The 23,591-nt window shown below is 40.6% G+C and overlaps 1 protein-coding gene across 1 annotated transcript in view; it reads right to left on the reverse strand.

Moving 5' to 3' along the window:
- Positions 1 to 3,267: 3,267 nt before the first annotated feature.
- LOC106143747 (EGF-like and EMI domain-containing protein 1) overlaps positions 3,268 to 23,591 on the reverse strand; it is a 649,376-nt gene continuing 629,052 nt past the window's right edge. Inside the window, exons 18-24 of the mRNA XM_026782051.1 lie at positions 22,971 to 23,096; positions 16,573 to 16,701; positions 14,831 to 14,859; positions 13,991 to 14,119; positions 10,919 to 11,047; positions 9,503 to 9,631; positions 3,268 to 4,436 (exon numbers count right to left, since the gene is read on the reverse strand). Of these exons, the coding sequence (XP_026637852.1) occupies positions 10,973 to 11,047; positions 13,991 to 14,119; positions 14,831 to 14,859; positions 16,573 to 16,701; positions 22,971 to 23,096 (488 nt within the window). The 3' untranslated portion in view covers positions 3,268 to 4,436; positions 9,503 to 9,631; positions 10,919 to 10,972. The remainder of the gene's footprint in view (positions 4,437 to 9,502; positions 9,632 to 10,918; positions 11,048 to 13,990; positions 14,120 to 14,830; positions 14,860 to 16,572; positions 16,702 to 22,970; positions 23,097 to 23,591) is intronic.

Consider the following 23,591-nt stretch of genomic DNA (forward strand, 5'->3'; position numbering starts at 1 on the left):
AGACTTAAATTAGCAAGCACATGTCCATGCCTCTGCCCTCTTCTCTTGAAACTGGAGCTATATTATTGTAGAAAAGCATAATAATCCCCACTCTGATCGTGTGTTTCAAATGGGAAGCCTGAGACTTTGCCGCACAGGCACTTCTGTAAAGAGGTTAAATATTATGAGTGGATATACTGCCTTCAAGGATCAGCCTCTCTGCATTCAAAGGATAGGTTATACAGTGAAGAGAAACAGGAGTTGGGATACATAAATTATCCCAATGACAAGGATTCTAATTTTACATTGAACTTTAGCTTGAGGAGGATGTGTCTATTAAATTATGGGCCATTTTAAACAATAGCTAGATTCTTTACAGCGTTGGAGAAATTACAGCGCGGTAGTCAAATCACAGTTCTCAGGAACTGCGTAGATTGTTTAAAGGATTGAAGTTATTTTAAAATATGTGTATGTGCATTTGTCGGGGGTAGGTGTGTGCACATGAGTGTGGGTGCTGGCAGATTCCAGGAACATCAGATCTCCTGCACGGAAATGCTAGGTGGTCCTTAGCCGCCTCACCTGGGCACTATGATCTATCCTTCGCAGCAGCGTGTTCTCTTAGTCTTGAACCATCTCTCCAGCCCCCTGCTTAGCTTTTTATGTGGAGAAACCGCAGGTAAATGCTTATTGTGTGAAAATGAATGGTATGCTTTCTTTGTTCAGAAAACATGGAGTTTCAATAGACTACTTTCTTAAATGACATATTGTTAAAAAGTCGTCGCCATTTATAAATATTGTTTAATCCTCTTAAAGCCATCTGCAGGAAAATTAGATTTTGTGCACTTTGTACTATGACTTTTCTTCAGATTAACAATGATTGCTTGTTAGTCCACCTGTGATATCTTGCTCTTAATAATTTTCCTTATTTTACCAGTCAGCAAAATCACCATACTTTCCCTTCTTTGTAAAAACTTACCAGTTACCTCTTATCTCTTCCACATTAAGAATGAAATGAGAAAAAAAAAATGTTTGAAACTAAATTTCCAGTGCACTTCTGGTCACCTTGAGAAAACAATTTCTTTGGGTTTTTATTAGTCATCTTTTGATTACTATAGCAAATACTAAAACTATCTTCTTAAGAAGAAAAATGTTTAATTTGTTTGTTAAATGTTAATTTGTTGCTCATGTTATTTTCCAACAGAAGTCATATGGTTTTTAGGAGGGATGACGTAAGCTACTGTCTCCTCATTTGCAGAGTATCACCCCAAGTGGTCCTCAGAGCTGACCATGGTAAGACCATGATGGTGCTACCTGAAGGTGATGGAGGTTTAATATGCAAGGCCTATAAACAGTCTTCAAGTCATTGGTGTGGCCCTGCTGAAGAAAGTGAAAGCACCGCGAAGGCTTCCATTCCCTAACTTTCCCATCCTGATCACAAATAAGCAGATGCCATGCACAAATCTGCAATTCCGTGTGTTCCTCAATAATAAGTAGCCCCCACTAGAGGCCTGAAAGCAACAGATCCAAAGAGTTGCAGCAGTGAAAACTAAACAAACAAATTAAACATTATTTTCTTCTTAAGTTGATTGCCTTAGTACTTGCTATAGATTTATAGATTTAGAGTATTTGCTTAGTATTGCTATAAATCTGACTAAAAAAAACCCTAAGATTTTTTTCAAGGTGACTAAGAGTACACCAGAAATATTTTGATTTCAATTTTTTTTCTGGTTTCATTTTTAATGTGAAAGACTCACCTTGCAAATTTTTACAAAGAAGAGTTTTTCCTAAGTTCTTGCTCATGCAAGAAGGAAGGTGAAACCTAGTTTGTCTACAGCATCATGCAATCCAGATGTGGTGGCACTTGCGTTTAGTTCCAGCACTCAAGAGGCAGAAAACACCTGCTCTACATAGTGAGCTCCAGGATAGCCAGAGCTGCATGGTGAGACCCTGTCTCAAAACAACAACAACAACGAGTCATGCAAATTCAAGCTAGGAGTTGCATTTCATTCATAATCTTTTACATTTATTTCTTTGGTGTTTGAGGTAGAATGGAGTAGGAGGAATATGAAGCACCTGACATTTTCCCAGAATTGTGCTTAACATTTTACTAACAGCTTCTCATTTGCAAAGACATGGGTGTTATGTATCAAAAGCAAATACAGGCTTTTCCTTATCAAACTCGGAGTCTGTCACCTCTCTCAGTGGAGAGAAAACCTCAAGTGAGGACAAGAAATGCAATTCTGAGTTCCTCTCCTGTTACAGCTGCCATCTTTAGCAAGTGGTGAAGTAGGAGCCCAGAGCAAGAAAGGGATGCTAACCCAGGACTGCACACTGCTGACTTAAAAGACAAAACAAAATCATTGCTTGTGTGTGTGTGTGTGTGTGTGTGTGGTGTATTGTAAGCAAATGTGTGAGTGTTTGTGAGTGTCCACAAGAGCACATGCTCCTGTGCATACAGCGTGCATGGGGAAGCCTGGGTTAACACTGGAAAATTTCCGTGATTCCTCTCCACTTTATTCTTTGAGGCAGGGTCTCTCTATTGAACCTAGAGCCTACTGATGAGTCTTGGCTAGCTGCCAGTTCTCTCCAGGGATTCCCATCTCCACCTTGTAACTGAGGCTGTAGCCACTGTACTCAGCTGGCATTTAAGTGGGTTTTTGTTACTAGAATTCCAATGTGCTATCCATTGCACCAGAGAGCCATATTTAAGCCATATTTGAGAACCCATACTCTGGTCCAAATGCTAATGCTCAGCCATACCTCAACCCTCCTACTGCCTTTTATGCTGATTTCTCTGAGGATTACAAGGTAACATTTTAGAGAGACTGGAAAACACCTGGTAAGGAAATGGGTTCAGAATAGAGCCCGGCTTTCTGTTAATCTGAACCGTTAGCTGTAGCATTACTGCTACATTGACCTAAGTAGCTCAATGCTTGAAGATATACAACTTTAATTGCTAATATGAAAAAAACAGAAACTAAGTTGAACATGCCTCTTTCAGGGTCAGATTAAATTTATAGAGAATGAGTTCATCAAAGCCTGTATATCATCTAGTAACCTTTAGTTTGCCACATCTTCCTTCAGCAGGTATGTTACACATGTTTTGATGTGCTGAGGAAGGCTGAAGGCAGCCGCTCAGCAGCAAAGCGCATGCTTGGTATGGAAGAGGCTCTGCCTTTCCGCCCCAGAACGACGAGAAAAACAACTGTGGGAGTCAAGGTTGCCTGCAAACCAATGACGCCGCTGAATTAATGACAGCAAGTATTCTTCATAAATCTTTCCAGCAATTTTATCCAAAATCAGTTTTGAATGTTAAAAGGTACTCTAGTCATTTCACAAAAGTAAACTCAAGTCATATAATTTCAATAGTCAAAGTCTCTGTTTTTATTCTGAAAATTCTTGAGCAGCATTTTCAGTCGACAAAGTTATTATTTACTAATACGATTAGCCAGGATTCTGAAAAAATGGATATCCAAACTCCTTGGAAGCCATAGCACACTGGCCCCATCTTCCACTTATAAAACACTAGGAGCTGCTGGAAATGATGAGTAATTTGGGTTTTAAGGCTATTCAATTTATTCCTGAATTACGGGAAACAGAGCATCCCCAGAGGGAGCCAGGTCTTGGCCCTATCGGCTCTGCCCTTGTTTTCCCTGTGTGCTGGCTGGAGATGGAAAACACCACTAACATTTTCATGACTCACTGTTCACATGTGTGTCATGTTTTTATTCTGATCCCATCCTCTACGGGCTAAAATCTTAATAATCTCCCACATTAAAAGTCATGAACAAAATGCAGTGTGTTTGCACTGTCTGCAGCAGAGTTACCGGGAAGTAGGTTCTGCAAACAAATGGATGAAATTCTAGCCATTTCTAAAGAGGATCCAGCTACTTAAGGGCACTGGGGTTTCCAGTGAATGGGTGTGAATATTTCAGTGCAGCCCAACCTGCAGTGCGAAGAAAGCAGTTATCCCTTCCAAATTCAAATACCGCCGTGCACAAATTTTCTAAAAAGCGCCCTTTATTAGTTCAAATGTTACTGTGGTTCGGATCCTGAACAAATACTCTTTTTCTTTTCCTTTCCTTTTCTCTTTTTGGAGTGTGTCCTTCGGGGAAAGGAAGTCCACAGGTTGGGCTGGAGAATTGGGCACAGGGGTGGAAAACTGAAGGTGTCACCTTTTCCCTTCCTGATGCTCCATGTCGGAAGGAGACCAGGGACTGTGTATTTTCCCGTCAGGGTTACGACGAAAAACCGTGAGGAACTGCAAAAGAGATTCTATTCACCTTCGGAAGAACTGTGGGTCTTCGGCTGCGGAGGAGGCAAGTCAGTCTCCTCACAGGTGGGGCCCATTCTTCCCCTGGGACAGGCACAGCTGCCGTTGACTGGGTTGCAGCGAGCTCCCTGCGAGCATTCACACCGCAGCCTGCAGTCGGGTCCATAGTAGCCTGCCTGGCATTCTGTGGGGCAAGAAGGAAAAAGCGAAACAACTCAAACATGCTTTCAACTACACAATTACTTTTTGGAAATGAACGAGATAATGAGAGTCTCAGAGAAAAAAAAAAATCTGTTTTCCTCTGTGGTACCTTTCCCTCGTGCTAGCATGCTATGTCATAAAAGCAAGAAAAAGTCCCCGGGTGGCAGACGGGAGGGTGGGCGCGTGGAGGAAGTTATTGAGAAGAATTGGGCAGAGGGAAAGTGAGGATAGCAACTTCTATTTCTAAAGAGCCTTCTCAGAAACTGATTACTCCATAACATTTATAGTCCGTTGCACTGTGTGGGACACGGAAATGGATTAGCTGCCTGGGGTCAGAAAAAGTCAACGCTCCCTCCGAATGTTCAATGCGGGAGGTTTTTCTTTAGGTTAAAAGCGTGATTTTGTGTGCTTGTGTTGTTGAAAGTGAAATGGCTTTATATTCGACTCTTGTCTCTTAAAATATGTCAAAGGGGCTGTAGATCCCCAATGTGCCTGGTGTTGTGAACGCACTAAAAGGGCTCAAAGAGTCTGTAAGTTGAATTGTATCGTGCCCACCAAGAGAAGGGCAGTTAAGGGGGTGGACTGGAGGGCTGGGCGTTATTAGAGCTATTTAAAAGAGAGGACTCGAAGGGGGCAAGCTGATATTTGGGCACTTAGTCTCTTGTACAGAAGAGAATTAGCAGAGAATAAACACATTCATTTTCTGCGGGACTGAGGGCAAGAAAAAGGAGTTGCACAACCCAGGAAGGGAAGTAGATTCACGCTTCCCAGAACAGGAAGCAACTAACAAGTTTTCGAGGACTAGAGAACCCAATTCTGTTATTGTAACGGTGCCCCCTCCCCCACCTCTGCCCCAGCCTACAGAGTAAAAAGTGAGAATTTGAAATGGAACAGGTGTGATATATGGGAAGGATTGGAGGGAGGAAGGTGAACGGGGGAAATGACGTAATTACATTATAATGTCAAAATAGAAAAAAAACAATTTCTAAGTGGGTTATTAGCGAATGACCTCATTTGCTTTCAGCAAATGTCTGCAAGGTGGGCAAGGCAGTGAGGAAGCCCTCCCGCTCTATAGAGAAATGGACAGGTTTGGTGTGGTCCACCACAGTCTCTGTCTACCTCATACTCCTGCAGAGTGCAGGGCTGAGTTTCTGAATAAATACCGAAGGGTCTTTTCTCCTTTGCCTAACTACGTGAAAGCAAAAACATTAAGCATATTCAGAAGCTTAACTGAGAGTTAAGGCTGGAAAGTGAGAAAGCTTGGAAAAGCCCAACATAAACACAAAGATGTGATTCCAGAGAAAATGTGGTACTAGAGCCCTTGGAGACATTTTTCTTTAATACATCTTTATTGCTCCAATATGCCCTATGATAGATTAAAGATGGGACCCTCATAAATTATTGATCTTATTTTATTCCTTATTGTGTGTGTAAATGTGGTTGCTCATGCCACAGTCAAACTGTGGCAGTTAGCCACTTCCTGGTCACACTTCCACTATGAAGAGGTTCTGGGAATCGAACTCAGATACTCAGGTTTGTGCAGCAAATGCATTTGCTTGCTCCCTAAACTATCTCCGGGTTCCTTCACAAGTCCTTCATGGGCATTTTCACTACTATTGATTTTAGTTTTGACTTGCACTATGCAGGCAGGTTAAAAAGCCCAGTAGTCTTGTCTTGCTCAATTAGACTTTAAATATGAAGTAGAAATATAAACCAAAGCTTCAATGAACTATCTTCTTGATGGTTCAGCATTAAGCAGAAGAACCAGTGTCCTTCAGGGAGACACTGGACCAGCAATGTGGAAGCTGCTCACAAATGCATTTGGGGCCAGTGAGATGGCTCAGGTCTTCAAGGCTCCTGTTAGCAAGTCTGGTTACGCCAGTTCGAACCCCAGGACCCCCATGAGTTGTCCTTTGACCTCAGTGTGCATACCCACCATATCACCACAATGCTCATGCGTGCATATAAAAAAAACAAATAAATTCAATAAAAATAAAGATGAATCTGTCCTCTAAATTTTAGACTCTGTGGAAAGTTAAAGAAAAAAAAACACATCATTTCAAAGTGAGCTCAACCCATGAGCTCTGCCCAGAGTCTTGCAAGACCTTGCAGTTTGGTGGTAAGACCACACTTTTTTTTTTTTTTTTTTCAAAAGAGTTATTAGTCAGGATTTCTCCTGAGCAGTGGAGAATCTGATTTTAATTTATAAAAATACCACATTTCCATGTTAATAACCATGTGTATTTAAGACATCTGTTTGAATGTCTGCAAATGTCAATTTACCAAGGGGAGGGGTGAATGAGCCAATAAAAAGTTGCTACATTCTTTTATGAATTAATATTATGGCTGTTTAATAGGTCCTTTACCAGAGTTAAGTTAAAATGAGGCCTTTTATCTTTATGGAGACTGCATAGACACAGCTGCTCACAGTTACTATTGCAGATGAACTGTAACTAATTGAGAATAAAAGTGCAAGTACCTTGTAGTCCATCTATACACGCCCGGGGCCTCGAGAGTCCCTGACAGGAAGACTCTCAAGGTTCCGTGGAGAACAGTTACCACATCGGAGTCATGCCATTTTGTAATTTTCTCACACGTAACAAGGAACTCTGGAACACGGCACACAGAGAGCACACAGAGTGTGCAAGGCCTTACCTTGTCCTAACTGCCATATGTTGCCATGTTTGGTATCTAGTGTTATTTTATATTTCTAATTTTTCATCTTTCTAATTTTTCAATCATGCTTTTAGTTTATTTATTCTCCCTGCTGTGTGTACGTGTGCATGTGTATGTGTGTGTGTGCGAGTGTGTATGTGTGTGTGCATGTGTGTGTATGTTTATGTGTGTGTGTGCGAGTGTGTATGTGTGTGTGCATGTGTGTATGTTTATGTGTGTGTATATGTGTGTGTGTGTGTGCATGTGTGTGTATGTTTATGTGTGTGTATATGTGTGTGTGTGTGTGTGTGTGTGTGTGTATGTGGGGGGAGGATGGGAGACAAACGGTTTAAGGTCAGAGGACGACTTCCCAGAGTCAGTTCTCACCGTCTACGATGTAGGACTAGGAATAAAGCCCAGGCTGTCAGGATCACCAACATGCGCCCTTACCCACTAAGCCATCCTGTTTGCCCTGACATTGCTATCATCCACTGAGTGCATAGGTGTGAGATAGGTCTGAGTACTGTGTGCCCCCCAGGATGTGGGAGACCCAAGGACGAGTCTGACGAATTAGTCCTTGCCTTTCCACTTGTTTCTGAAGCAGAAAGTCTCCTGTTTGTCAGGTTAACTGGCACACGGGCTTTGGACTGGTTCTCCTGTCTCTGCCTTCTGTTTCTTACAAGAGTGCACCCTTGGTATCTGTCTTTTTACCTGCAGCCAGCAATAGGTCTTAGACTGTCAGGATGTGGTACAGATGCTTTTATTCACAGAGCTCATCTCTTACAAGTGCCATCTATTAGAGCCTTCTGCAATGTTGGATGTTTTTTACGTTCTATTACCCAATACTTCAGCCAATAGCTATCAGTGGGCACTGAGGATGAAGAGGTTTCCTGTGAGTTGGAACAGGGGGATTTTAAGTTAATTAAGCAGTGACATGAAGTTCATGACCCTTGGGTCTCACACGCATTCAGACAGACAGGCAGCATCAATCCCTCAAAGCTTTTCATCAAGAGAGGTGCAATATAAAATCTCCACAAAAGAAGGCCCTCGTATGGAACACTCTATCTCTGAACCCAGACTTCCTCCTTGAAATCTCAAATCTGCCATTGGCTTGTTGTGCAACATAGGCAAATAGCTGAACTTTATTACTTTCTGGGGATGTCTTCTTCCAGCTCTATCATATGAGAAGGGTGAGGGCAGTAAGGGGATCTAGGCAGAACAAACAATGGGCACTCCCTCAATGTGCAGGTGGGGCCACAAATGCTATAGGTGTATCTATTTTCATGTCCTTTCCTGTGAATGGCATACGTATCTTAGATATTTGTTCTGGCAGAATAATTTCAGATATGACAGAGTACAGCAACTTCCATCCACCATGTCTCCGTCAAAACAAGAATTCTTTCAACAAATGCTTGTTGGGGTATCTACTATGTGCCAGAATCTATTCTAAGCATGTGTGTGCCCGTGTGCCTGCTTGGCACACACACAACACACACACACACACACACACATACACACACACACACACACACACTATTGTCTGCTAACTTAGGTCCTCAGTATCCCACTTTATCCAATAGCAATAGAAACATAGACAACGTCTTGGGGTAGTGGGATGCATTAAACAAAGGCAATGCTTTTAGAACGCTGCCTTCACTCCAGGAAAGCAGCTGCTATTGATATTGCTCAGAAGAGAGCTGGGATGTAAAGTGATGCTGGGGGAAGAGAAATCTTTTGAAGCCTGGAAGGCCAGCATGGCTCTCTCGCCATTACAGAGGCCACGAGCTCATAGCCGACAAGTGCCTGAATGGGCCTTAACAATATGTAACCTTAGCCTGGTTCTTTTGAAGATAAGCAAAGTAAATTCGGAGATTAAACATTCTATGTGGGGTCTTATCGGAGGTGGCTCAGTGTCTTGGGTCTGAGGTGAATTATATAAACCTTTTGATCTAAAATCATCCGTCAAGTCACACTACAGGAGATTTGTCGTCAATCGACTCTACCCACTCTCCCATCTTCTTTTGGCAGTTGCTAAATTACTATAACCTTACATTCTAGGTCATTCTTTCTGTGGGTGGGAAGGAAAACAAAGTATGAATATCAATTCCCAAAGACAATCTGGGTTCTTGGATTTAGAGAATGCTACCTAGACAGTCTACTTTTTGTTCTAGTGGATTTTTAGAATCACCATCTATTCATTGTGTCTCTGCAAGGAATTGTGTTAAGCAAGGTATTGGTGTGAAGGACCTATGATGTAACAACTACAAATGGTGACTGCTCAAACTGAAGTTACTAGGAAGCATTGTTGGGCAATTCTCTTTTATAGAGTGTCATTTCCAGATAAAGGCATCTGTGGATCCCCGTTCCCTCTGGATTTTTGTTTGTTGGTCATACCTGTGTCACATCTGGTTCCTGCCTTCCCTGGTGGGCAGAGGCATTTTCCTGTGGTTGGGTGGCAAGAACTTTCTCCTTCACAGTCACAAGATTGTTGACAATTGTCCCCAAATGTTCCAGGTGGACATTCTACAGAGGATAGAGACATGCTGAAATATTAACCTTCGAATTACCACATGCAAAATTTTCTTCAGATACTCTTCTAAGTGGAAAAAGGAGTTATCTTAGCAAGTCCAGAATACTCTGTATTACCTGCAGGTTTGATAAGGATCAACATTTTGTGGCTGAACATCTGAGAGAATACACAAATTCATATTAAACAGATGTTCATAAGATTCAATAGTAGATGGCAAAGGAGAGCAAGTGGGGTTTTGCTGTTCAGGAGAGGACGTTTTGGGAATTCTCAGAGGCAAGATCCACTGACTGATTTAACAACCAGTTCTCAAAGCTTATTTACGTTGACACTGGTTCATGGTGTTCTAGAATGTAAGTAAACTTTTCTGAAAAATCTTAAGAAATCAGACCATGTGTAGAACTCTTACTATTTCTATTAACATATAATGTATTGTTCATGTTTAAAGAATGATGTATGCTCCATACTTCCCTTTGTATTTCCAGAATTTAACACAGAAATATGCAGATAGTAGTTTCTATCTTTTGAACTACTAAATAGTAAATGAATAAAAGATGAACAAACAATAATAGATACCAAGCTATGGTGATGTTTTAAAATATTGTTTGAACAAATAGATGGACTATTTGAAATGTTCATAGGCAGGAATTTTGATTCACTGTATAGAATTAAATTACCATGATCCCTGTAATATTATTTATCATCTTTATCCTCATCACCATCATCACCATCATCATCATTGTTATAACTTTATACAGAAGTCGTATCTGATGTGACCACAGTGATACTCTTAGGTGTCTGGAAACATTTTAATTGACAGAATCTTTTAAGACTTTGTGATATTTTATTTCAAGGTGATTAGCCTTTATTATTTCATATTTCATACACATTTATAACTGTGGTTACTTTGTGATCAATGCTCAGTTCTCATCTTTAAATATTTACACAACTCCTCTGATCCGTCTCAACACCACAAAGCCAGGCAGGTATGTCAGATTGCTATACCAAGCATTACATGAAATATTGATTCTTATTCAGAGGTATTATCCTTGCCTATAATGACTTTCAGCTTTCATTTTATGATATTACATGAGAGAACAATATTTTGAACAAAAGGGGAATCTGATTATACTGGTGGCTGTATATATTCTTTATAGTGTAATTATGTATTGAAAGCATAGGTGACCAGTTTTGACTCTGGTTTTCATGTTCATGAATAAATCAGAAGACCTCATGCTCACAGGGACCTGTCACAGACGTGCCTTAAAGCACACTTACCATACCTTGCTCACAATGGTTGCCATGGAAACCTGCTGGGCAAACACACTGTCCACTTGTTACATTACACCTGGCTCCATTCTGGCAGTCACAGGTGTGAGCACAGTTAAAACCATGAAATCCAGGAGGACATTCTAGAAGACAGAAATGTCACAATGTAATCTTTAGCTTAAAAACAAACTAAAAGGAAAGACTAAAGGATATAAGTTAGTTCATGTGTTTATCAAGCCTAAAAAATGATGTAAAAGGGAAGAATTAGATGGACGGGGAATCACACAAGAGATTAATCATAAAAAATGGGTTGATAGTATGTCTAAACCTGGTAAAGCCCGTGAGAAGATCTGAAATGTCTCAATAATGTCAGTTTGGTTTGTTGTACTGTAGTTGACCAAAGAGCACCACAACCATCCTGTTGTTGTTTAGAGGTGAAATGTCCCCATAGGTGCACATAATGCACCATAGGCTCACTAACTGGTCATACTGTTTGGGAAATTTGTGTAATCTTTAGGAGCTGGAATCTACCGGAGAGACACTGGCATCATGCCCAGCTCCCTTTCTGTTCACTCTCTGCTTCCTGAGTGTAGATACAACATGACCAGCCAGTCTCCTGCTCTGCGATTCCTAATCTAAATCCTCCTTGTTGGGATAGATGGCATCCCTGTGGGACTATGAGCCAGGGCAAGCTCTTTCTCCACTCATTACTTTATCATACAAACAGAAGAGGAATTAAAGCATCTAAAACCTAACCTTAAACCTTTGATTCAGGTTAAATATAGTGACACTAATATTGAATTAATTCCTTAAAGAAATAAAACATTGTGTCTGAAAAATAATGTACATAGCCTTTGTATTTGAAATCTGGGGATCTGACCCCCAGCAGATGAGCATGAAATAAACAGGAAGGGATGAAGAAGGGCAAAAAGGAAGAAGAAGACAGAAAACATATTGTATAAACAGTAGGTTGGCATTTTATGAGTAAGTTAGGTTTTATAGTTTGTGGGATGTAATCTTTGAAAAATTTCTTCGGATACTCGCCTAAGTAGAAAATAGAGTTATCGTAGTAAATCCAAATTCTATCTTAGTTCCAAGTTTGGAAAAGATTGATATTTTTGTGCCTGGGCCTCTGAGGGAGTATTTGTTTTATCTCCTGGAACTGTGAACCCCAGTCAACATTTTCCTATAGGACAAACTTATCTTCCCACAGAGATGCTCACCTTGGAGTAGCAGGAGCTTCCCTTGACTGTGGATAAAATCTCCCATTTCCTTCCTTGAGTTTCCTCTGGTGTGGTCACTCATCTATTTACAAGGTTCACTCACTTGACTATTGCTCATTATTCCCTAATCACCCAATCCCTCTCGCTCATCTCCTTTTTAGGCACGTAAGGGTGAAATTTTTTTATTTTGATTTTTTACAATGTGGATGATGCTTCTCCAGTGTGCACAACATAGGACAATTTAGAAAAGTCATCTAGCAGGGCAAAGGAAAACCAGGAAATAAAAAAGGAATTAATTAATGCGAACGTTCCCTTTACTGATCTCATTGTAACTGTTGAGTGAAAGGAAATGGAGAGTTTCTTCCTTTGATTTTTATGAATATTAGACAGAGAATATGCAGAATGGTCAGATCCGTGCGTCTTCCTTATAAATGTTGTTAGAGAATAAACAGAATGATCAGATCCCTGTCTTCCTTTCTTTATTTCTATATAAACTGAAGGATAATGTTTGCATTGCTTGTGTTTCCCTTTCACTAAATTTCTAATTTTCCCAAGTTGCTCAGATTGGAAATTTAGATGTATCTTTTTATTCCTCCTTCACCATTACAGCGGATTGTTATCCCGACGTGTTGTTTCATTTGTGAGTTTCCATTTTCATCCCACTCCAGCTCCGTTTCACATCCTAGCCTGTGGGCTGAATGGGAACCATTCCCCCAAATCTTTAGTATCTAAACACTTCCTTTCCAGCTGTGATGCTATGGAGGACCATAACAGGATTCTATCTGCCCCCCCACCCCCCTCCGAATACCAACCAGGCTGACCCAGTTGCCTTGATAAACAGCGACATACCCACACTTCTTGGTTATCTCACCTTGGCGGTATTTCTTTAATCTAAAACATTCTTTGATAAACCTATAGCATAAATGTAATGGGTTCTAATCAATACCATTTTTCTTTCTTCCTCTTATTTATATTTTAAAATCAATGTAAAGAAACCAAATGAACAAATCTCACAAAACGTCTGATTTTGCCTCCTTAGCCCTAAAACATCAGATTATTTCTAAGAGTCTGAATCACCAAATGCTGGGTGATGCTCACTCCTACTCCTGAGGTTGAAAGGGTAGGACCATGGGCAACAGCCTTTCAGACAGCCCAGAAAAGCCTTTGCTTTGAAAGCAGCTAATATCCACCAAGCTTTTGGCCACCCACATCCATGCTCTCTGCTTAAACATGATTTCTTATTTGGTCCTCGTGGTTACCTTTATTAATTCACTATGCGGATGATAAAGCCAGCACAAGTTGGCTGTCTAGGACAAATCCTATGCCCTCTGAGTGATACTGTCCATCAGGACTCTCAGGTGCTAAGTCATGAGCTTCTTGTTTTCCAATCTGAGTTGCAAATATGGAGTGCAGATATAGCAACAATATTAGAAACTATTTTGAAAGATAAGGTGGGGTCAGGTCTTTCAGAGGCAAGTCACAGCTAACATGGAATATAAGCAGGATTTCCATCCATTATTGTCCAAAGGCAGCTGGGTAAAGAGCATCCCTGCTTAGACAAACGCACAGCTGGTTCATGGGGTGTCTGTCTGTCGCGAGTACCTCCAAGTAATTATGGATTGTTAAGTCCATTATTGGCAGAAAAGCCTAAAGGCTTTTAAAGTCCATTTTTTTTCTTCATGGTACTTGTTAAAGTCTGAAATTTTAATTTGAGCGGTGAAATTTACTCAGCTTACAGTAACATACACTGAAAGTTTGTGTAATTTGATATAATATGAATATATTATCTCTATGATTTAAACTCATTTTGGAGCTTAGAACCTCCACACAGAAAACATAGAGTAAGTAGCCTCTGCTGTTTACCGTGTTCACAGCCTTGTCCATAGAACCCTTCGGGGCACTCACAGGCCCCAGACAGCCGGCTGCAGACACCACCATTCTGACATGAGCAATTGAATTTGCAGTCTGGCCCGTAGTTACCAGGAGAACATGCTGAGGAAGAAAACATCAAAATATTAGGATTTGTCAAAAGACAGTTAAAAATTAATAAGTTCAAAGATGAAAAAAACTGTCATTAGTGAAGACGTGAGTACAGATAAACCACCAACTAATCAAATTAAAATGGAGAACTAACAGGCTGGGTATGTGGTAAACAGTCATTCTCAACCCCTGGGTCTTGACCTCCCAACATCAGATACACTGCATATCAGACATTTACATTACAATTCAGAACAGTGGCAACATTACAGTTATGAAATAGCAAAAAAAATTATGGATGGTGTCACCATAACATGAAGAACTGTATTAAAGTGTCACAGCTTTGGGGAGGTTGAGGCCCACTGTGGTAGAGGTTGTGTCTAGCTCAAATATGGGGTGAAGGAAGGGGAAAGAGAGGTTGCTCAGTGGTTAGCAACACTGGTTGCTCTTACAGAAGACTTAGGTGTAGATTCCAGCATCCACACAGCACATCACTGTCACGGACCATGTGTAACTCCTGTTATAGTATATCCAATCCCCTCTTCTTCCCTCCAGTACACAGACAGACACTCAGGCAAAACACCCCTGTGCACACATGCAGACATAGACACACACATTTTTTTAAAGATGAAGAAAATGACAATCCAGTTTGCAAATATGAAAATCATAATATAAATAAAATTCCAAAATTAAATGAAATGGATAATGTTATAGGGAATGACTTACCCAAACCAGCCTAATTTGAGGCAGAAAACCTAGATAAGAAATTATAGTAACAGTTCTTACATTGAATAAGAGTGAAAGAGAGAGAGAAAGATAGTGCTCTCCAGATTCACAGGGATTCTATAAATGTTTACTAGGCAGAGCGCCATCCACAAGCGTTCACTAGACAGGGCACCATCTCAACTTAGAATATTTCAGAAAGTTGAAAGAGGAAGGAAATTTCCAAACGCTTTTCACTGAATGTGTGGAACATCAATTTTACAAACTGGAAAAGGATGCATATAAAACAGCTCCATTTTCCTATTGGATATCAATGCCAAAATCATAGAATATATATGTATATAGAATCCAGTAGCACTTTATGAAATAGTTAATCCTCATCACACAGTATTTATTCTTGGAATATAAGGCCACTTACTATTAGAAATTCATTAATATCGTATCACATATGCTATGAGACTAAAAAGAACTCATATAATAAATTACATTGATGAAGAAAAGGCCTTGCAATAAATTCACTAAAATATAGTTGGGTATTTCATATATTAGAAAATTAATTATTTGCTTAACTTGAATATTTTAATGTGAATTCTAAGGTCAGGGTCTTTATTGATAAGGAATATAAAAAGAGGGATAAAGGATGGATTATTTGTTCTTGAATACAATGAGTTTGGTGTGGGAGAATTGTCTGTATACTGTCAATCATGTTTTAAATAAACGCTGATTGGCCAGGCAGGAAGTATAGTTGGGAAAACCAGACAGGAAGTAGAAATGATGTAATGAGAACAGGAGAATTCTGGGAAGGAGGAAACTGATTCCTCCCACTCTTGCCCAGACCACCAAAGCAGCAGGATGTCATCTGCTCCACTGAAAAAAGGTACTGAGCCACATGGCTAACATAGATCTGAAAAATGGGTTAATCAAGATGTGAGAGTTAGCCAGCGAGAGGCTAGAGCTAATGGGCCAATCAGTTTATAGTTTATGGAGACCTATGTGTAATTTTCTTTGGAGCTAAACAGTTGGGGGGTACCAGGCAGGACAGAAAACCCCAACAACTAGCAGGCCCCTTCATGTTACATGAGTTAACCTCAGAATGCATTGTTTTTTTTTTTCTGAAAACACACAGTACAATGGAGCAACCAAAGCATTTTTCCTAGATGAATGATTATGACATAAATTTGGAAGAATAAATAAGTAAGAACAACAACAAAAAAACCTAGAATGCAGAAGAGTAATGGGGAGAGCCATTCATATTTCATGTTTTGCTACACAGCCAAGGCTGTACTTAGAACCCACCTCCCTTCAGTCTCCACAGTGCTGAGATTAAGGACAGGAGCCACCAGTCCTGAGACACACACCCACTTCTCTCCCAGAGGCCCGTATCTTCTAACCATTTGTCAAGTCCTCCACGAGTGTGGCTCTTCTGTCCCTTGCTTAAAACCTTGAGGGGAAGCCAATGCAATGTCCATAGTGGCTTTGGGCTTTAGGATAAAAAGTGGAATTGAGGTCTCAGGGGCATTTTGCTCCCATCAATACTATTTCAATTTAAGATGTTTCAGAGTTTTCCTGCGATTGTCTAGAAATAGATAATGACTAGTGATCAATATTTACACAGTTTTATGAAAAATATGATCATAATTATAAATAGGTTATTGGAAAGTAGCTGCTTCATAGGTCTCTACTCAGCACACCATAAGGGTGAGCCCTAAAATGGACTTGGTGAGGCTAAGAAGGAATCAGCTTGCCTTTCTCACAGTGCTCCCCGGTCCACCCCAGGCCGCAGGTGCAGCTTCCATCCTCAGGATTGCAGAGTCCACCATTTCTACACATACATTTGAGCTCACAGTTGGTGCCATAGTTAGTCTCGGGACAACCTAAAGGAAAATATTTTTAAGTATTATGTCAAATGAATATGTCATGAGCCAACAATTTTTTTTCTCCTTTGAGACAGCTTCCACCAAAAGACAGCAAATGCAGCAGAAAATCTTCAGACGAAAAGAATGATGTCACAAGCACAGCGCTGCCATAGGCTCAGTTCACAGTCACCCCGTAAACGTATTGGGCTGGTCCTGTGTGCCTAGGACACTGGCACCTAGGGCTTGCCTGTGGAACAGTCAGCAGAGATTTGGGTCAGGAGGTGGGATGGTTACTGTTGACTTCAGGGCGATCAGGAAAGCAGTAGGCATACCTGAGGGATTATTTAGTTTAGGTTGGCCTCTGTACGTGCCGGTGACTCGCTTGATTAGGCTAATTGATTAGGGAGCCATCATTCTATTGGTTTGGATCCTGGGTTGCATGGGAAGCAAGCAACCTGAATAGCAGCATCCACTGTTCTCTGCCCTTGACCGCAGAGCACTGTGACCAGCTCCTTGAAACCCCTGCCATCGTGACTTTTCCCTCCAGTTAGGACTGTTCCCCAGAACTCAGGGCCCAAGTAAACGCTTCTCCTTTAAGTCGCTTTTGTCAGAATATTGTATCATAGCCATAGAGGAAGCAACCAATGGTGGGGAATAGTTTATACAACATCTCAAAATCAATGAAAGAGGAGCAGTTCTTTCTTTAATATTCTGGTGCTTCACTGTTCAGTGTAGGAGGGTAGTACCCAAACATACTGCCAACAGAAGCTAAGACACCAATGAGTGAAGAGAAGTGGGCCGAAGGGCCCTCCTATCCATGCCAGGGGAACATCAGGAAGTATCACCAATGTGAAATGACTGCCCCTGTAAGATGGGGATGATTCCCATATTTACTTAGTTTTGCCATAAAAATATGGCCCCACCCTGCCATCTAATACAATCTTTTAAGGAAAACTCACTATCCATATATTACATGAAATTCTCCAATCTTTGAGAGTTGGCAACTAATTAAAATCATTTTTATAACAGCATGGAAGGCATATTCTGAAGCCAGTGCAAACACATTTGTGGCTAAATTTGGCCAAGAGCCTACCATTTATAACCTCCAGTTTATGGAGTCTCTACATAATGGTATTTCACACGTGGATTATCTCATTTAATGCCCCCAAACACCCCTGTGATGTGGGTAACAGTGTTCCTAATTTTCTCTTGGAAAAACTGAAGCTTGGAGACTAAAGCCTTGTGCAGACTTAGACAACCAATGAGGCCAGAAGTCAAGACTCAAGTTTGAAACCTCTAACCAAGCCTACTTTCAGTTTCAATAGCAGGAGAGATATTGGAATATCTGTTTCTTATTGTTTGTTTTTTTTTTAATTCCAGCTAGCATAAAAAACATAGGTGTGTTTAAAAGGAGAAAAGCAAACAAACACAAAGAGCCCAATCTGCATGAGATTTCAGCTAAGGTAAGGCAGAATGTATGGCTGAACACAGTGGAGGCACTTGCCTGTGTAGATCTGATAAAGAACCAGTTGTTGCTGGTCAAATAATGGAAGGTTTTCTTTTTTTTTTTATGGGGCAGGTTGGGGGGAAGTTGGGCAGGAGCGAGAAGAATCTGTGGGTATGCAAAATGAATAAAAAATTAATATTATAGGGAAGGTTTTTATTTTGTTGTGCAGATAACAGTGTGTGGTATTCACATATGTGCTGTTGTTCTTATATACTTCTATGCATGTGGCGGGGGGACAGAAGTCAACCCAAGTATCGACAGGAGCCATCTCCCCCACTCTCATCTTCCTTTTCAACCAAACACTTGTATTGATTCCCCGGGGCAGCTCACATCATACACCCTAATCACACTCACCTCCTAGTCTTTTCAAGTTCACACCCACACAGACCTATAACTCCCCTCCCAGCATAAAATAAAAAGTTCCTGCTAGAAGCCATCAACCATAGAGTGCTAAGCTTCAGCATCCCATCCCAACTTTTCAAGAGTTCTTTTGAAGGCCTCCTATCCAGGCTGTTACTTTTAGTTTGCACTTTAGGAGGGGTGTGGGGCAGAGTCACATATGCTATCAATGTCCCTGTCTCCAACTGTTTGTCTGCAGGCCAATATTTCTGCAAAGGTAGTTTCCTTGTTCCTTACAGTTGTTAGGAACATGGATCTTGGGCTTCCACATGGTTTCTGGGGAAAGCCCAGAACATGGACAAAGCTACCAGCTGCAGCAGAACTATGGATCCAGGATCCAGGCATGGCTCTCAGTGGCAGCACAGCCTTGATGTCACCATGGCCACAGACGGTGGACATCCTAATGACCTTTGGAGGTCAATGTGGGCCATGTTATCAACACAGACCCTGTCTACAGTAGGACCACGATGTGTCTCTTAAGATAGGGTTTCTTTTTGTCCTGATGGTCGAGGTTAGGGTAGAATTATTGGCCAGCAATCTCTAGGGATCCCCTCATATTGCCCTACTGAGATTACACATGTGTCACCATGCTTGAATATTTTACATTGATTCAAGGGCTCAAAGTAAGTCTAGAGCATCTGTCTATCTGTCTGTCTGTCTGTCTGTCTGTCTGTCTGTCTGTCTTCCATCTATCATCCTCTCTATGTACTTAAATTAATAGGTACAATTTACAATTACAAATTTTTTTTATTGTGTAGCTTTCTGTTGCTATGATCAAATACTATAATCAAAAGCAGCCTATGGAAAAAGGGTTTATTTTGGCCAACAGTTTCAGAGGGATGAGTCCAGCTGAAGGCAACAGAGGCACATCAGTAAGACTTTAAGTTCCCAAAGCCTTCCTTCAGCTACATCCTTCTTCAATAAGACCAGTCTTTCTAAACCACCCCCTAACAATGTCACCTACTGAGGACCAATTGTCTAAATCCTAGAGCCTACTGGAGACAATTGTCATTTAAATCGTCACATACTGTGTAAACCATGATGTTTGAAGTATGTAAATAAATCCTGCCCTAGTTGCCTCATTTTGGCCATAGCACATAAGACCTACTTTCTTTTTATGCTCAAAAATGGTGTCTATCATCAATCAGTGGATTTACCACCATGTAAGGGACCTCTAAAAATTAGTCCTTACACCTACCTGTAAGCTTGTGCTCCGTGACTAATGTGAATCCCTTCTTCTTCCATTCTAGCTACAACCACCCTGGTCACTGGTAATTACTGTATTTTCTACTTCTGTGAAACTCATGATTTTAGATTCACTTATGAGTCATGTTTTGCATAATTTCTTTTTCTGTACCTTAAAGAGAAGTGAGAGTGTTTCATCACTGTGAAATAGAGTCCTATAGTCTGGGGACTATTTAAAAGGGGAATGTGACGTTAAATAACAGGGAAATGTCTTTATTATGCTGGCTCACCAGTATTGATGGTGATGTAATCAAGATCATGTTATTTTTCTTTTCTCCCAATTTTAGTTGAATAAAACTTAGCCTTAGCCAGGCAGTGGTGGAGCAAACCTTCAATCCCAGCACTCAGAAGGCAGAGGCAGGTGGATCTCTGTGACTTTGAGGCTAGCCTGGTCTAGAGTGAGTTTTAGGACAGCCAGGGTTACACAGAGAATGCCTGTCTTGAAAAACAAATAAAAACAAAAAATCAAAAGCCAAAACCAAATCAAAAAAGGTCTTATATTTTCAATTACAACTGTCAAAATTCTGGAGTTTTCGATGAAACACTTAAAATATTTGAGTTGTCAGACTTATACCACATATACTAACAGAGTTTGGTGCTGTCTATCCATGAAGGATGGCCAGTAGACTTGCCTTCTTTCACTTTGATTTTTCAATTTATGGGTCATCAATGTTTGATGAAATCTCCATATTGTCATAATTTCTAACATCTATCTGCATCACCATGATGGCTGTGTTGTTTTAAACTTGGCACGAACTAAACTGAATTTAATGTTATTAATTGTCCCGTTACTATATTTTTTTATATTTTTCATTATTTATTTTGTTTCTCAGATTTATCTTTTAGCTGTCCTTAAGAAATTTAAAAATATCATTTTTTTCAGGAACATTTTATTTCAAAAAATAGATGCTGATTTACCACGATGCTATATTTGAAAAACAGCTTAACTGTGAATAGAATACTTGAATCACATTTTTCCCCCAAGATATGAATACACATTGATTAATCATGTGCTAGCATTGAGTTCTGCTGTGAGGCACAAAACTCCAGACAGGCATACTCACAGTGGCTTCAGACTTCCCTCTTATCCTTAGCAGAGTTCCGAGGATAGGAGGTTTTAGTCAAACTTCTTTTATTTTTGAGCCATATATTTGCACATTTTTCTCGTTCCCATTTTTTCCACATCTCCCTCCATTATAAGCCCCACGCCTGTGCAGGCTCAGATGAGCTCCTCTGCCCTCCCAGGCCCTGCTGTTAATGTGGCCTTCATTTGCATGATGCGGGGTCTAAGTTTCATTTTCATTGTTTTCTGAGCTCTTCAGTTTACTGTCCACTTTCTTGTGTTGTTTCGTGATTTATTCTATGAACCCTTGCATCTTTGCCTTACCGTTTTGTTTTGTAGGAAACATTCATCAGGCCCTTGGAATGCTGGGTGAAATTCTGGCTAATACTTTCCTGGGGTCTAAAGTAAAACCTTCATGGTCTAGTTTCGTGTATTTTGCCTTCCAGGTTCATCTTCCTTCCTGCAGAATCAACACTAAAAAGCAAACAGAACTCTATCTACTTTAGGTTTTGTTTGTTTGTTTGTTTCTAAAGTGGGGGATATATTCATCAACTAATTTTGTGAACCAGCTGTTTTCTTTTGGGGGGATATTTAAATTTTATTAATAAGAAATTACTTAATCTTTTTAATAAAATATTACACTTATCCTACAACTCTTTCCAGACCCCCCATCCCAGTGTGTCTCTTTCTTAAACAAGAATATTGTAATACTGTGCTGGCTAGTTTTTTAAAATTGTTTTTATTGAGCGATACAGTTTGCTCTGCTCCCTTCCCTTCCTCCCCTCTCCTCCTCTACCCTCTTCCATGACCTCCACGCTCCCAATTTACTCAGGAAATCTTTCAGGGATTATTTCTATAGTTCTTCACCAGCTATTTTGTTTAGGGCTAGTGTGGCTTCGGGGCTGAAAAACTAGTACCAACAATCTGGAAGTTTTCTTGGTCTAGAATGAAACTCGTGTACAAGTTATGGGAAATGCATGTGTACATATGTATCTGTGTAAGTATGTACAAGTGTATGGTATTTGTGTTGTTTGTGTGTTTCTATGGTAGTTGTGCTCCCACGCCTGCATATGTGTATGTGTTCACACTATGTATGTGTGTCTGTATGTGTATTTGTGTATACATATGAATATGTTTGTGACTGTTTAGCCATCATTTATAGATTCCAGCTTGTTCCGGTCTGTACCAAGCTGCACGTATCCTATATTTGTTTATCTCATGTCTTTTCTGTAGCATATGATGCCCAGGGAGATTAAGTTTGTTCCCACAGCCTGCCTGGTACACAGCCCTGACCCACACATAATTACCGCTTTCTCCCTCTGTGAACAGCAAGGGAGAATGCTAGCTCAGAGGTCACAGCGGAGAGCCACAGCCAGCGCTCTCACTATAACTCCTTGCCCTGAAGTTCTGATGGTTCTTCTGGGTTTAAAATTTTAATTGTGATAATAATCAATGTTAAGACTTCAGAGAAGCAAGGCTGTAGTTTTCAACACAGACTGTATTTGCATGTTTGTCTCCTGTTTTTCTTACAGCGGGCCTCTGTAGGTTGGAGCATGTCGAATTCTTTCGTCTTGTAATTTAAGTCCTCTGGCACACTTTAGAAAGTTTTCCAAGAGGGGTCCCTATTGCCTAAATTGCTCCTCCTAACCAAGAGTATCCATAAATCATTTTCATATCAATTTCTTTTTCTTTCTTTTAAAGGTTTATTTATTAATTATGTATACAGCATTTGCCTACGTGTATCCCTGAAGGCCAGAAAAGAGCACCAGATCTCATTACAGATGGCTGTGAGCCACCACATGGTTGCTGGGAATTGAACTCAGGACCTCTGGAAGAACAGTCAGTGCTCTTAACCCCGGAGCCATCTCTCAGACCCCTCATATCAATTTCTGTAGCCTTCTAAGAGGCTGTTGCGTCAGCAGTGTGACAGACAAACATGCTGCCATGTGATTAAAGCCTCGTTTTAAAGAAAGCATGGCAAATCATGCCATGGTGGAGCAGCAGCCATCCTGTCTTACTTCAGCGTGTTTATTGCTTGGACTGTTCAGGTGAATCTTTAGCAGCCTTTCTTACCTTGCCGACACTTGGATCCCATCAGGCCAGGTGGACAATGACACCTTCCTGTCACTGGGTCACACTTTCCTGAGCCACAGAAACACCGTTGGACACAATCCTGTCCATAATGACCTTCAGGACAAGCTGGACGGAAGATCAAAATAAAGACAAACAAAGTTTATTTTGCTTATTGGACATCTGCCACTCAAGATCTTTAGACACTTGTCAATATATGGTCCTTTCTCCTAATCCAGTATCTTGATGACTTCCCTACAGTTTAATTTTCAACCTAAAAGGCTACTTTAAAATACGAAAACCAAATAGGAAGCCCCAAGCTGTTGCTTTCTTAGAACAGTTTAGGCTGGAACATGGAATACATAAGCCTGCATCTGGTTTCAAAACTCATACCTGATAGATTTCATTTGCAAATTAAAAGCAACAGCTTCTGGGCTGGAGAGATCGTTCAGTGGTTAAGAACACTACCAGAGGATCTGAGTTCAATTCCCAGTAACCAATGGCAGCTCACAACTGTCTGTGACTCCAGTTCCAGAGGATCTGACACCCCCACATGGATATAGATGCAGGCAAAGCACCAATGCACATAAAATAAAAATAAATTATTAAAACACAAAACAAAAC

This window comes from Microtus ochrogaster, chromosome 1 (assembly GCF_000317375.1).
Source record: "Microtus ochrogaster isolate Prairie Vole_2 chromosome 1, MicOch1.0, whole genome shotgun sequence".
Classification (NCBI taxonomy): Eukaryota; Metazoa; Chordata; class Mammalia; order Rodentia; family Cricetidae; genus Microtus; species Microtus ochrogaster.